Source organism: Felis catus, chromosome D3 (genome assembly GCF_018350175.1).
Source record: "Felis catus isolate Fca126 chromosome D3, F.catus_Fca126_mat1.0, whole genome shotgun sequence".
In the NCBI taxonomy this organism is placed as follows: Eukaryota; Metazoa; Chordata; class Mammalia; order Carnivora; family Felidae; genus Felis; species Felis catus.
In genome coordinates this window covers 48,587,818-48,603,902 of record NC_058379.1, presented here as the reverse complement: position 1 = coordinate 48,603,902, position 16,085 = coordinate 48,587,818, and the positions used below count along the sequence as shown (strand labels likewise).

General features: G+C 39.8%; 1 protein-coding gene across 7 annotated transcripts in view; it reads right to left on the bottom strand.

Moving 5' to 3' along the window:
* Positions 1–4,053, bottom strand: part of TAF4B (TATA-box binding protein associated factor 4b) — a 187,655-nt gene extending 183,602 nt beyond the window's left edge. For 5 of the 7 annotated variants that reach the window (XM_045041945.1, XM_045041946.1, XR_006588134.1 and 2 more), the window contains exon 1: positions 3,225–4,053. In XM_045041945.1, the coding sequence (XP_044897880.1) occupies positions 3,225–3,567 (343 nt within the window). In that variant the 5' untranslated portion in view covers positions 3,568–4,053. The remainder of the gene's footprint in view (positions 1–3,224) is intronic. The other 2 variants (XM_006938826.5, XM_045041947.1) reach the window with 2 other exon arrangements.
* Between the last annotated feature and the right edge of the window lie 12,032 nt (positions 4,054–16,085).

Sequence of the window (16,085 nt, the reverse complement as noted above, 5' to 3'; positions counted from 1 at the left end):
ACACATTTATAGAACTGCGCAAAAATACACCAAGATGTTTATTATAGCATCATTTATAATAACAGAAAGTAGTGCAAACAATATCGATGTCTAGGAACAGGAGAGTGGTCAAAAAATGATGGTACTTTGGTACAATGGACTACTAAGGAATTTTTTTTTAAATGAGGAAGATTTATACGTACTAACATGAAAAGGATAACAAATTTTTAACAGTAATACTCTGGTGAAGGGTGTATTACACTTCAGTATTGCTTTTTTTTTTTTTTTTTTTTTACAAGAACATATGTCACTTTTATAAGCAGAATAAGCAAAGCAATCAAGAATAAAATACACTGATATGTGTAATGGCCCTTGGAACCTCTTAGGGGTTGCAGCCCTATTGCCCTCTGATCTCTCCACATATACTAATATGTGCATTCAAATTCTCCAGCCTCCTCTGAGCAAGGAACTTAGGTGCTGGATAATAAAGTCAGGGTCCCTACCGTCATGCAATACCCTGGATAATAAAGCCAAGAGTCCCTACCCTCATGTAATATCCTTTTGATGAAGCCAGGGTAGAAACAAGAAGCACTAGCTTTTCCAGTAACTGGTTCAGGAATCTAAGATCCAAATCCTATGCCATGTCTCAGCATGAAGGAGGTGATGAAAAAAGACCTGAAGCATTTTACAAGTTACTTTCACTAACTTCTGTACAGTACGACCGTCAAACAGAATCTACCACAGTTTATGACCTAACAGAAGCAACCAAATCCTTGATCATCATTCTCAAACAAGTGACAGAAGAGACACAGAATACCAAAAACAGAAAGAGCCACAGTCTGGCCTAAAATCCCACATGTTCAAAAAAGAGAAGACCAAGAAGACCAAAGAAATTACCAAAAACATTCAACAGAATAATTTTCAGAGCTTTGCTACAGCTTCTTTCATTTCCTCACAATGCCTCCCCTTTTTATTTCCAGCCCCTGCTCCCTAGAAAAACTTGTGGTGCATACGTATATTTTTAAAAACCAGTTCTGTTCATTGAGAAAATGCTGAAGTAAACAGAAATGAAAACTTAAAGTATTCATTATCTTGGAAAAAGAAGAGTGGACTTCTATATGTCTTAAGCATCCCTGAGTAATCAATTGCTAATCCTCAGGATATAAAAGAAATAGTACAAGACTCATAACTTTCACTGTGTTTTCATTTCATTCCTCAACTATTGGTTATCTTACTGTGCACTAACAAGAGCACAAATGTTAGTATGCTTTTCTGCCACCCACCAGCTGAAATTCCCAAAAGCTGCTCTTCAAAGCATCTTCCCACCTCCTCTGTAAATAACAATTCCTAAAGGCAGTTTATGTCCTCTGTAGTGGAAGTTCCTCCATGGTCAATAACCTAAAGTGTTTTTACTGTAGTGCACACCTAGGTTGTGGTCTTGGTTTATGGCTATGCAGCTCTGGTAAGTTTCAGTTTTGGTTTCTTTGTGTACAAAAGATTAGGCTCTAAAATTCTGTCACTCTTAGCTCTGATACTCAATTAGGCATAGTCTACACACACACCAAGTGGTAAGCATAGTGTGTAAAGAGTAAACAGACCCTGGGTGGCTCAATCGGTTGAGCTTCCGACTTCGGCTCAGGTCATGATCTCACAGTCTGTGAGTTCGAGCCCCGCATCGGGCTCTGTGCTGATGGCTCAGAGCCTGGAGCCTGCTTCTGATTCTGTGTCTCCCTCTCTCTCTGACCCTCCCCCGCCCATGCTCTGTCTCTCTCTGTCTCAAAAATAAATAAACGTTAAAAAAAAAAAAAAAAAAAAGAGTAAACAGACCTGGATTCAAATTCCCTCTGACACCCATGAGGTGTCTGGCATTGGACAAATTATTTACGCTTAGAAACCTTTCCTTATTTGCTACTATTATGACCAACAAAAAGAATATAAATATGAAAGTGTGTATAGCACGTATACCAGTGATTACTGATTAGTTTCCACTTACCAGCAAGTTTTCACTGTTGACAGTTCCTCTATTTTAATACTTTTTTGACTGTTTCTAAACAATCTTCACTGACAAGAATTTAGTTTTTAACAAATTAGGAGGTGATTTCATTCAAACACATTCATTAAGTACTTTACAAGTATATGCAGGATGACAGTTTAGAACCGGCATAAAATGTATCCAGTGGCATACACGGCATAGCCTTAAATATATATATCTTGTAGAATACAAAACTGAAACAGAACTTCATCAAAAGTGAAGAACATGATCTTCCCACAACATTCTTGATCAAATAGAACATTGGCTACAAAAGAGCCCCTATCATTTTGCTAGGGGATACTGAAATTTTGAATCAAATGCTTCACTCCTGTACCATCTTTGTAGGTCTGAGACCCAAATACTACTAATAAAATAAACAGAAGACAATATAATTAGGAGAAGAGTTCACTCCAAAGAAATGTGAGATGTGCCTTTTTTCCCGACTGAAAACTCCAAGACGCCTTCAGTTGAGGAAAGAAAGCAGAACACTCAAATTTACAACATGCTGAAGAGTCACAAAGCAAAATCTTTACGTAAATCATGAAAAACAGCCCAAACATGTAGACCCTTCCATAAAAAGTGGTCACAGGCTAACTGCAGCATTCACACACAGTTTTAGATTTAAGAATCGCATGCCTCTGATCGCTCAACTCTGGCATTTGCTGGGAATGAGTGGTAATGTTCTAACTGAAAACTACAACCATCACACATCTAAAGATTGTGAGGGAAGCAGCATTATTCATTTCTGGTACCAGAAAAGCAGTGAACTTATTTTAGCTAGCTTAAATTTAAAATCCTCTTTTAGTCTTAACACACAAGAACTTAAACTTAAAAAAAAAAGATATGGTTATCTAAGCATGTAGATATATAAATTGGTCTCTTCTGCGTATGAAAATAAACTTTAGTTATATTCTATCTTCCCCCACCTAGGAGCTAGTGCCTCAAAGGTCCTCCTGAATATACTGTTCCAGGTTTCACTGTGTCACTTAGGTGAAAAGATTCTTTCCTTAAATATGGAAAGAAAAACTGTGCAGTAATGACTCAAAGAGGCTATATCAGTTGTAAAGCCAAATCACTGCCCTGCAAAGTCGATTATGAAAGGTTCTCTTAGCTGAGTTTTTTTTAAAGCTAACAGCATGAAGGCACAATCCGGAGCTGCGACGTTTCCCGTGTCACCACTGGCTGGAAAAGCTGGAAAAGGTGATCGACATACCTGGAGGAAGCTGCAAATTAGCAGGCAACTGGATTGTTGTGGTGTTGGGGGCTTTCACAGCGACTATCTGAGGAGCAGGCAGCGGAGGACCGCTGCTGAGTTTAGGAAGAGCGCTGACAGAAGCCACTTTGGTCACCAGGGTCCCCACGGGGGACCGCAGGGGCTGGGACACCGTGGACTCCACACAGACACTGACAGGAGCCTTAGTCACGGCGCCCAAGGCCACCGGAGTGCTCTCCACCCGCACAGGGAGAGTCCCAGCGGGGGCCATGGTCACGGTCCCGGAGGCGCTCACACCGGCGGGAGGAGCGGCGCCGGCCGGTTCCGTGAGACCCGCGGGCATCCCCCAGGTGGATCAGCGGCAGCTGCGACGCTGCCGTTCCGGGAGCAGAGGCGAAGGGAGGCTTGACAAGCTGCAGCCGACTCCAGAGCAGTTCCGGCTCCACAGCATCGCTAGGGAGAGGCGCAGGGGCCGCGACACAGAAGTCAGTGACGGACGCCGGCTGGACACAGACCCGCGCGTCCCAGACCTCCCTCCGGTTAGTGCGGCCCCGGCTGCAGCAACATCTGCCCGGCCGCTCGCCGCTTCCTCCGGGGAGCTCACACGTGCGCCGGCTCAGCCCGGCGCCTCAGCCTCGGGTCCCGCTACAGCGGAGCCCGGCTGCGCGGTTCCCGGAAGGGCGTCACTTCGGCTCCCACCACCCAGAAAAACTCTGCGCCCCAGTTCCCCCGCCAGAAATTTAAAAACTACAAACCCGGAGCGCCCCAAAGCCCCCTACACACACTCGGCGTGGCCCCACCGCGCGGCCACGCCAGCCATGTTTATATAGCCACGCGGAGACCTCGCGCACGCGCACAGGCCGCCGCCGCCGCCCCGGGCTTCCCCCGGAATCCGGCTCTGTGATTGGCCACATGCTGGAATCGCGCTCGTGACGTCACTAGGGACGCCTCCAGAGGGCGTTAGAATCTTCCCCCAGAATCAGGAGGAAGGTGGGTCAAGTTGCCAAAAATCTACCGTGTGGGAGGGGCGGGCCGCACTTGGAGAACTGCGACATTCGCGTTCCTGTTCTTGGTATTCCCAGTTGTATGTTCCTTTAAAAGCCAGGAGTGTAATTTCTACACGCTTCTACTTTTTTAAGGAAAAATGTGGCGGACTGGTTTCGGAGAGCGGTTTAACTCAGTAAGACTTAATCACGCTTCCTCTGTTTTTCTGCGGGCTTTGCCCTACAGCGTCGCCAAACGAGAGTTACAGTTGACATTGTGAAAAATTGCCCTTTTCTTTCTTTTAAATATGTAAGAATGGCGTCTAATTTTATAGTCTGTAAAATATGTCTATTTTCATATGACTTTAGAGCTGAACTGCCCCAAGGGAAAATCTGTTTCTTCCTTTGTGCGGCTATTGATGTCTGTCACCTCTAAACGTATTTAAATTGTTATACACACGTAAACATTTTCTCCTTGAAAACGGGGACAATGTCTTATGATTACCACATCCTCAGATTCGAGCAATTAGATCTTAACTGCAATCTTAGATATTATTTGGAAAAGTGTAGAGTGTTTGTTAAATGAATCAATAAAGCCCAATATACAGAGAAACTTGCTTTTTGGAGATCTAGTCAGAGAAGATGCCTTGATTTCAGGCTTTTGTCATAATACTACGTTTGTAGGACCCAACACTATACGGAAGGAGATTTTGCAAGTAGGCAGGCAACCTGACCTTTACAGCTTCTGGTTTTCTCTCTCCCTGTGTACTCCAGTGGACAGAATCTACTCACAACCCTCACACTTCACTACATTTGCTGTTTCTGCCATCTCAACCAGTCCAAATCAAGAACCCATCTTATGATTCAAATCATTTACAAACTTCCCCATTCCATGAAGACTTACTTGATCACATAGCTTCCAGAAAATTTATAGTGGAATTGGGGAGAGGAAAACTAAATTTATCGAGGGCCTCTTGTGTGCTGGTCACTAATAGATACATTTTCTTGTTTCTTTCTCTTTTTTTTTTTTCTTTTTTGAAACAACCACTTCAATGTCCTAACTTAAAAACTGCACTTAAAAGACTAATTTTCCAAGAATCTGGGATTCAAAACAGTCTGGATGAAAGCAAAGTACATCTCTTTGTATATCTCCACAAATATCTGATTCATCATATATATGCACTCTGCCCTTGCAAAATGCCTTGCACATAAAAGGTGTTTAGTAAATATTAAATAGATCCATGCAACATTTTCAGTGAAGCAAAATGGTCTCATGGATTCGAATCTTAGATCTGCTTTTTTACTAGCTGGGCAAATTGTTTAGCCTTGTTTTTTCTCCTTACAGTATAATTCAGTAAATACTTGCAGAAGACTCAGAGTTTGCTCCAATGACTCTCCCTTTCCAAACTTTCATTAGACCCCACCCCCAACTCACATACTTTGTTTAGATATGTAAATAACCTCAATCAAGTTACAAAGAAGCTTGGCTGAGGAAGTACACTTTCTCTTTAAGTGACCTTGAACATTTTGTTATACTTGTTTATATTTGCTTCATTATTTGTGTCATTGATGGGAACTCTAATATTCTAGTTGCAAAGAATATACTTCTTACCCAGCACAGGTAACTACCGTCCTGAATCTGGAGTTTAGTAATAATTATGTTTACTACATTTCCTTTCTATAGAAACTTCTATTAATGCAGCATACATAGGAAGCAAAATGCATTTTATCTATTTATGTAAGAAAAGAAAAAAACGCAGGGGAGGATTATACCTTGATTTTATTTTGTCTATCTGTTAAAATATTTGTAAAATTAAGGCTGTTGAAAATACTTATTCATTTACCTTCTGTCTTAGTCCATTCGGGCTGCTGTAACAAAATATCACAGACTGGTGGCTTTTTTTTTTAATTGAATTAAAATTGATACATAATATTATATTAGTTTCAGGTATATGACATAGCGATTTAGTATCTTTATACATTATGAAATGATCACCTAGATAGGTCTAGTTATTGTTACTATACAAAGTTATTGTAACATTATTGACTGTTCCCTATGCTGTATATTACATCCCTATGACTTATGATTTATTTATTTTGTAACTGGATGTTTGTACCTTTTTATTTATTTATTTTGAGAGAGAGAGAGAGCATGGCAGAGAGAGAGAGAGAGAAAGAGAGAATCCCAAGCAGGCTCCATGCTGTCAGTGCAGAGCCCGACAAAGGGCTCAAACTCACAAACTGTGAGATCACGACCTGAGCTGAAAGAGTTCAACACTTAACAGACTGAACTAATGAGGCACCCCTGGATATTTGTACCTCTTAATCTCCTTCACATAAGGGGATTAGGTGATGGGTGGCTTACAAACGGCAGAAACTTATTGCTTGTTGTTTTGGAAGCTGGAAATCTCAGATCAGGGTGCCAGGATGGTCGGGTGAGGGCTCTCTTCCAGATCACAGACTTCTCCGTACATCCTCACATCCAGGAAGGGACAAAGACTCTCTCTGGAGCCTCTTACATAAGGTACAAATCCCATTCATGAGGGTCCCACCTTCATGATTTAAGCAACTCCCAAAGGCCCCACCTAGTTAATGCCATCACATTTGGGAATTGGGCTTTCAACATATGAATTTTGGGGAGACACAAACATTCAGACCACCTTGTAAATGAGGGACTAAGTCAATTGTCCAGATACTCTGATCATCAATTCAGGTAATGAAACAAAACCGTGAACAAATACAGAATTTAAATTTCCATGATTTCACTATTTTACACACATATACACACACACTTAAATTTGGGCAAAACCAAAGGCTAAGGGTATGATTATCAGGTGGACAATGAAAATTACTCTTATTATCCTTCTGATTTTCCATATGCCTACAGTCTCTTCCAAAAATGCAACTCTTGGGGCACCTGGGCAGTTCAGTCGGTTAGATGGTTAGGCGTCTGACTTTTGATTTTGGCCCAGGTCATGACCTTACGGTTTGTGAGTTCAAGCCCCACATTGGCTCTGTGCTGACAGTGTGGAGCCTGCTTGGGATCCTCTCTCTCTCTCTCTTTCTCTACTCCTTTCCTGCTCTGTCTCTCTCTCTCTCAAAAAATAAACTTCTAAAAAGCTAAAAAAAAAAAAAAAAAAAAAAGGAAAATGCAACTCTTAATCTTGGGGTTGTGAGTTTGAGCCCCATGTTGGGTACAGAGATTACTTAAAATTAAATCTTAAAAAAAAAAAAAAAAAAGCTTACTACTCTGTAGATTTTAAACAGGAAGCCTTTATCTGTGAAATGAAATCAGCTGAAAAAATCTGCCTGAGAAAACCTAACTATTTGGCTAAGATGGTGATGGCCTCAGCTTCAAACTGAGTCAGAAACAAATGGCCTCAAGTTCTGAACCTTGAATCAGGTCCAGTATCTGTGCTTTTACATAAAAAAACATTTAAATACTTTTCTGCAGTAGAACACATTCCTATAACACCATTCTGTCATTTCTTTCGTCTTAAAGGAATGCACCTTAAACGCTTAAGTTTGTCTTCATTAACGACTTCCATTTTTAATGCCTTCACTAAAGGTTTAATGAAGTTTCAGACACTTTTAATGCTCCTACAAAAAATGGATATGATTGAAAGATTCTATCGTAAGAGATGTATCACACTATGGAATACGAATCAGTCATTCAGTTTATACTTGTACATTTATGGAAAAAGGATCATGGTATATTGTTAAATGAAAAAAGGAGGTTATACAATAGTATGTAAAGTAGGATTCTATTTTTTGTAAGTTAAAAAAAATTTGGGGAGTGGGCACCTGGGTGGTTCAGACGGTTAAGCATCCAACTCTTGATTTCAGTTCAGGTCACGATCTGACAGTGTATGGGATGGAGCCCCATGTTGGGCTCTCCCTCTCTCTCTGCCCTTCCCCCACTCATTTGCACTCTCTCTCTCTCTCTCTCTCTCTCTCTCTCTCTCTCTCTCTCTCTCTGTCTCTGTCTCTCTCAAAATAAATACATAAACTTAAAAAAATTTTAAACTAATAAGCAGGTAGATATATGCTCAGAGGAAAATCTAGATTATACAACCAAACTGTTAACAGAGGACATCTATTTGGAGACATTCTAAGTGATCATTTTCTCTTTATATTTGTTTATTTTCTAATTTATTTGCATAATCAGACGTTAATACAAGCTTTTTCTTAAAATATATGTTCTAAGCGACAACTGAAATCTTTTAAGTACAGCTAAGTCCTCCCTGGTCTCCACCCGCCATAGCACTCAGGAAACCACTGAAACTTAAGCTATGCCAGGCAGAAGCTTATTACAAACACTGCCTTAACCTGGGAAGATGGGCATTTTTAAAAGTGTGAGTACTCCCTTCCTTTCATTTCATAATTCAGTATAGAAAACGTAATGACGGCCTAAGAAGCCATAATCTCACAAATGATCTTTTATTTTCTAGAAGATTCTGCAGTCACAGAACTTTTTACTCGTATTGTCTATTTTAGCACTCATTCTCTTGAATTATACCTTCTTAGAAGATCCTCCTCCTGGCTCCCTTCAGTCATTCATTCACATAACCAGTGTTCATTGTATGCTTACTCTGTGCTTGACAGTAAAGAGTATATCAATGAAAAAAATAAAAGATAGAAATCCCTGTCCCTGTGAAGTATACATTCCAGGGGAAAGAGACCATAGAAAAAGAAGCCAATAAGGGGAAGGATAGAAGAGGAAAGACCGGAGAAGTAGGGAAAGGAGTTTTGTCTTGTGTGTATTCTCCACACAGTAATAGGAAGTCCATATTTCAGCTCTCTGTTCTTAGTCTGTACTTTCCTTGGGTGAAAACATTTAATTTGATGGCTTAATTTCCATCTATCTATATATTTATGATTTATATATTTATGATCTATCTTTGGCCCAGATTTCTCTGCTGGCCTCCAGTCTTATATAGACAGCTGCCTACTTCTGTCTGGATGTTTCACAAGTTCAAACTAAATTTATTATCCCACCTTCAAACCTGCTTCTCCTGTGATTCCCTATCTCAGTGAAACAATCAAAGGTTTTATGTATGCCTAGGATGTAAAATTAGTGATTGACCTTGACTTTTCCCTCTTTTTCACTCATTTCAGTGAGTCATTAAATCCTGTCAATCCTGGCATCATATCTCTGGACTCCATCAACTTCTCTCATTACCACTGTTACTCTTAGTTCAAGCCCAAGTACACTCACTTAAATTATGCTAACTGGGCGCTCTCAGTAACTCCTGCATTGCCCCTCCTTTGTTCTGTTCTCTACTCTGCAATCAGATTTTTATTCAATATGTTCCTTTAAGCGTTAACATTGCAATTATGTTCATTATTCTTTGATTTAGGATTATTGTTCTTTCTTACTGAAAGGAGCCTAAAAAGAAAACTATTACTATTTTTAACTATTTATAATTCCATCATTCCACCTGAATTCTTATTTTGCATATTACTTTCTAATCCTTGCCCATTACAGTCTTACCACTATGTGAAGTATACATATGGTATTCTATATCATTTAGAATCAACTGTACTTAAGTAATTTTCCATGCCTAAACTAAACATTTAAATCAGGTCATGTGCATAATTTCATACTTCTAAATGTCTTTGTAATTGTCATTTTATGTGTAATATTTATTAAACAAGAACACATAAATGTTTGCATATATAATTACAAATTATGATGAATGCTACAAAGGAAAAGAAGAAGGTACTTTGAAAGAAGATAATGGACAGGATCTAATTTAGCTAGGGAGTTAGGGAAGTGTTCCAGGACTTAAAAGAATGCCAGAGAGACTGGTGCAGAACAAACCAGAGGAAGAGTTGCCTAAATGAGATTGGAGAGTGGGGTCATGTGATGTGCAAATGAAAGCATCCACTCTCTCTTTCTGTATGTATGTGTGTGTGAGTGTATGTATGTATATATACATACATACATACACATATATTCAATCCTCATTACTCACAGATTCCACATTTGCAAATTCACCTACTTCCTAAAACTTAAATAAATAGTGCTCTCCAAATCAATACTTATGGTACTCTAGAGGTCTTTTGCAGGCATGTGCAGAGCAGCCAAAAATTTGAGTTGCCAAATGCACATGTTCCCAGGTGAGGTCAAACAGGATGATGCTGTGCCTTCTTGTTTCAGCTCTCATGCTGTAACCAGTTGTCCTTTTTGCTGACTATTTAGTGTCATACTTTTCATATTTTTGTTGGTGATGTCTCTGCTTAAAATAACCCCCAGGCATAGTGCTGAAGTGTTGCCTTGCGTTTCTAAGAGCAACAAGGCTGTGATGTGCTTTACAGAGAAAATATATATGTTAGATAAGCATCTTTCAGGCATGAGTTACAGTGCTATTGGTTGTGAGTTCAGTGTTACTGAATCAGCAACATATATCAAATAAGGTTCTTTAAACAGAAATACACAAAGGGGCACCTGGGTAGCTCATTTGGTTGACGGTCTGACTCAATTTTGGCTGAGGTCATGATTCCCAGGTCATGGGATTGAGCCCTGTGTTGGGCGCCATGCTGAGTGTGAAGACTGCTTGGGATTCTCTCTCTCTCTCTGCACCGCACCCCCCCCCCGGCTCTCTCTCTCCCCACTTATGTGTTCTCTCTCTCTCTCTCTCTCTCTCTCAAATAATTTTTTTTTTAATTTTAAAAAAGGAAACACATAAAACAAGGTTGTGTTCTGATGGGTAGAAGAAAATGTTATGACTAAAGGCTTACAGGAACCTAACACTGTGCTTCCCCTTGAAGTGATGATTGAGTATTGGCTAATGTAGGGTTCTGTAACTTAATAGAATATAACTACCATGGATCATGAGAATCAACTCTATACACACTTTTTTCCCTGAACTACCTGAAAGTAAGTTGCAGACTTGCCCCCTTCTTCCAAATACTTCATTGTCTATTTCTTTTTTTTTTTTTTCAACGTTTATTTATTTTTGGGACAGAGAGAGACAGAGCATGAATGGGGGAGGGGCAGAGAGAGAGGGAGACACAGAATCGGAAACAGGCTCCAGGCTCTGAGCCATCAGCCCAGAGCCCAACGCGGGGCTCGAACTCACGGACCGCGAGATCATGACCTGGCTGAAGTCGGACGCTTAACCGACTGCGCCACCCAGGCGCCCCTTCATTGTCTATTTCTTAAAACCAAGGACATGCATTTGCATTACCAAAATACAATGAACATTAGGAAATTTAACATTAATATAATCATTTAGTCAATAGATCTTAAATCAACAGCTCTTTTTTAGTTTTGCCAAGTGTCTCACTAATGTCCTTGATCACATTTTTTTTTCTAGTCCAGGGTCCAATCCAGATCATTCATTGCACACAGTTTTGTATCTCTTTAGTCTCCTTTAATCTAGAGCAGTTCCTCTGCCTTTCTTTGTTTTTCACAATATTGCCATTTTTGAAGAGAATAGGCCATTTATTTTATAGAATGTCCTCAACTTGGACTTGTCTATTGTTTCCTCACGATCATATTCAGGTTAGCATTTTGACAGAAATAGTGCATGAGTGATGCTGTATTCTCTATATCACATTAAGATACATGATGATGTAAGTTGGTGTTATTATTTACCTTAAATTTGGCCGCTTGTTTATGTTGGTATATTTAAGGTTTGTCACTGTAAAGTTACTATTTTTCATCTTGTAATTAATAAGTTCTTCACAAACTTTGACCTGTTAATTTTAGCATCACTTATTGGCTCTTGACTGAATCAATTCTTACTATGATGGCTGCAAAATGGTGATGTTTTAAAACTCATTTCTTCTGCATTATCATTTGACATTCTACTGGCAGAAGTAGTTTTCCCATTTCTCTTATGTATGTATTGGTGTGGATATTTATGCAATCTTTTTCAGTCAGTGGGCTATGGCCAGTTACCATCATGATTATCTTAATTCTCAAATTATCCCAGATTTGGACAGTAGGATCTCCTTTATGGTATCTCCTGTATCCTTTTGATGAATCTCCACCAATTTCTTTTTTTTATTTTTATTTTTTTTAATGTCTATTTATTTTTGAGAGAGAGGGAGAGACAGAGTGCCAGCTGGGGAGGGACAGAGAGAGAGAGAGGGAGACACAGAATCTGAAGCAGGCTCCAGGCTGTGAGCTCTCAGCACAGAGCCTGATGTGGAGCTCAAACCCACGATCCATGAGAGGATGACCTGAGCCAAAGTCGGATGCTCAACCAACTGGGCCACCCAGGTGCCCCCCCCCCCCATCAACTTCTGAGTAACTTACATTCTTCAAAGATCATTCTAGTTATTATATGGAGAATGGACTTGGGGAAGGCACAAGAAGAAACAAACAAGTTAGATGGCTTTTGCAGCAGGCCACAAGAGAGATGAGGGTGGCTTGAAATGGGGTGTTAGCAGCGGACAGATTTGAAGGTAAAAATCTATGGATTTTTGTGGTAAATTGAATAAAGTAGCCAATACTGAGAAATGTTAAGGACTTTCACATTTCTAGCTTGAGAAACTGGATAGATGGTGATTTCATTCACAGTGATGGGGAAGATTGGAGATGGAGCAGCTCTGATGGAAAAACTCGAGAGTTCAAGTTCAAAAAGGATCAAATGGAACATGAAAGTGAAACACAGGCTAGGTGTTATATTACCCTTCTGCCTGTACTTCCTGACAAAGTAGAGATTATTGAAGTAATGGGACTGGATGTTATCACCGAGGGAGAGAAGGTACAATAAAGAGAGAAGAATCCACTTCAGACCTCAACATTTAGTGGGAGCCTAGAAAAAGAAGCCAATAAGGGGAAGGATAGAAGAGGAAAGACTGGAGAAGTAGGGAAAAGAACCCAAAATGGTTAAGTCAGGAAGCCAAGATGAAAGTTTTCACTAGATGAAATGCTGAGAGGTCATTAAGACTTTACTCTGTCTCTTTTGGAATGCTACTCTAGGAAAACAGGGATCTTTTACTGTTGTTCACTGCTCTATCCCTATAGCCTGGAACACTGGCTGACCCAAAGTAGGTGTTTCATAAATATTTGTTGCCTGACTGAATGAATTTGTAGATTATATATTTTTGTGGTACTATGGCATTGATTAGACATAATCTCCAGAAAAATACTGATAATTACAATGATATGCTTCCTCATCTTCTTGATATACTATTTCTTCAGGTGGTTTAGTTGTCTTACTGTTTGCCTCTCTAAAGCAAAAATTTGAGGTCCTTCCATACTTAAAAACTTTCCATGGCCCACCCCAACTGTCATCACCCTCTCCTCCCTCAGTGCCTCAAGAATAAAACCCAAATGTAGAATAGAAGTCCTATCACGCTGTGACTCCTGGTTGGCGTTCCTTCTAGCGACCTTCCTTTCCCAAACCTGTCTTATGATGCTGTGCTCCTCTGGCCAGGCAAAGAGGTGGGGGACGAGCTTTCCCCAAGGAAGTCTTCTTCAACCCTCCCTAGCAAATACCCTCCAGTGTGCTTCTCTTCCTCTTGGTAGATCCTCTTGATATGTCCCTTACTTTCCTAACTCCCAGTAGACTCTAGGTTCCATTCAGAAGGGCCTGTGGGAGCGCCTGGCTGGCTCAGTCAGTGGAGCATGTGGACTCTTGATCTTGGGATTGTGGGTTTGAGCCCCATGTTGGGTGTCGAGATTACTTAAAAATAAACTCAAAAAAAAAAAAAAGAAGAAGAAGAAGAACCTGTGTTATTTTCTTGTTTAAACTGCAGTTTGGGGCACAGTACCATGAGGTTTAATGGTAGGAAGGTAGGTCAAAGTCCCAGGAAAAACTTCCCACCTACCGTCACCTCTCTGTTTCCAGGTATTTCTTCCAGAGACTCTTCTCTGTCTTCTTCTTCTTTTTTTAAGGCTTATTTATTTTTGAAAGAGTGCAAGCAGGGGAAGGGCAGAGAGAGGGGGAAGGGCGGGGGGGGGGGGCGGACAGAAGATCCTAAGCAGGCTCTGTGCTGACAGCAGCGAGCCCAATATGGGGCTCGAATTCATGAACCCCAAGATCGTGACCTGAGCCCAAGTCTGATGCTCAACTGACTGAGCCACCCAAGTGCCCCAGCTCTTCTCTGTCTTTCACGTCCCAACAAGTTTTGTTTTATATCTTCCCTGCACTGTCAAGTAATCCCAGTCCATGCATTTCATTTTGGTTACATTGTTTGGTGATAAGGTGTGATCTCCTCTTCTCTTGTTTTATTTTTAAAGAAACTTCTGCATGAGAAAAAAAGATTTTAAGGTTTTTTTTTTTTTCAAGTTTTTAAGACCTAAAAATTGTCGGCCTTACTGTCTCCTACAGCTTTTGTATATGTTAATCTGGGTTTAAATTCAGATTTGCAAAGTACATTAGTATATCAAAAGCTCTGAGAAGACTTGCAATAAAGCAGCTGTTTTCAAACTTTTACATTTTGGCAACTTTTACACTATTAAAACTTATTAGGGACCCCAAAAATCTTTTGTTTATATGGATTATATCTATCAATGTTTACCACATTAGAAATTAAAACTGAGAAAATTAAATTATTGATTTATGAGTCCATTTAAAAAATAGCAATAAAAGTCTCATTATATGTTATATTAGCCAAGGGTCCAGTCAAGGGACAGATATCACACCAGTTATTTGAAGAGGAAAAATGTAATAGAAAGAATTATTAACTAGTAGAAGAACTGCCAAAGTGGGTAGAAGAGGACTCTAAGGCATCCAGAAGTAGAAGGTGCAAAAAAAAATGCATTTAGTCCCTTCAGCTAGAGGGAGAGTGAACATTAAAAGAACCAGGATTAGGAGAGGGACTTCTCTATGGCTGAGATTCAGGCTTCCTCAAAGAGAGTATGGAGCCCACAGTCCAACAGTGAAGCAGAAACTTGCTGCAGGGGATTGGGCCATTGCTGATCTATGAAGCCACTGAAGGTGGGAAAATCATGGCCTGAGGGGAAAGCTGGAATTCATCTGCACTGAATAATAATAATAACAGAGTACCAGAATCCAGAAGTCAAACGTTTACCTGCTGTTATGGCTCGGCAATATCACTTCAGTGCCCTCTATTGACGAAGTGTAGCATGGCATCAGCTGGCAAAGGAAAAAAATGCTTTCAGGGTCCAGCTCTGTTATCACAAGAGAGGGCAAAGAAAGGTGGATTTGTAGCTGAGAAATAAGAAAGTAGCACCCATATTACCATAAACATTTTAAACAAAAAACAACTATTTTTAAAAAACAGTGAAAGTATATGTTTTATATTTTTGCAAATATCTTTAATGTGTGGCTTAATAGAAAACAGCTGGATTTTATATTTACTTTGCATTCAGTTTGCTGCAACTGGTTATTCTGGTTCAAGTCTATGAAGAAAGTCTGGCCTCACGCAGAGTTAGAAAAGGGGAGAGTATTTTAATAGCCTTTTCAGATTGTCGGGGATATTCTTTGCTGCTGCATCAAACTTAACAAGTAGCAGTTTTTTAAAGTTTAGTTGCAAAGTGGAAGTTGAAATCATATCAGTTAACTTTTCATACTTTATAATATTGGATTGCATTGGTTGCATTGGATGTCTTTGAACGGATCTTTTACCTGTGCGTGATTTCATTGTATTGAGCATGCCTTTGGAGAATATTGATTCACTGAGTTCTCAGATCTTCCAAATGTGGACATATTGCATTATACCGTATCAAAAAGTCATATTTCTCAATAACACCACCAATCTCATCATCTTTATGTATTGGGAAACTGTCAATCTCACAATAGTATATACAGGTCTTCCAAAATTCTAATTATTGCTTGAAAGTTGAACTTTGTCATTGGCAATAAATGCTTTCAGTTGTTTTTGTTGAAATGACAGGTTTACTATTCTCATTTTTGAGAAAATGGTTGCTAAATACCCAATCTGAAAAAAAAAA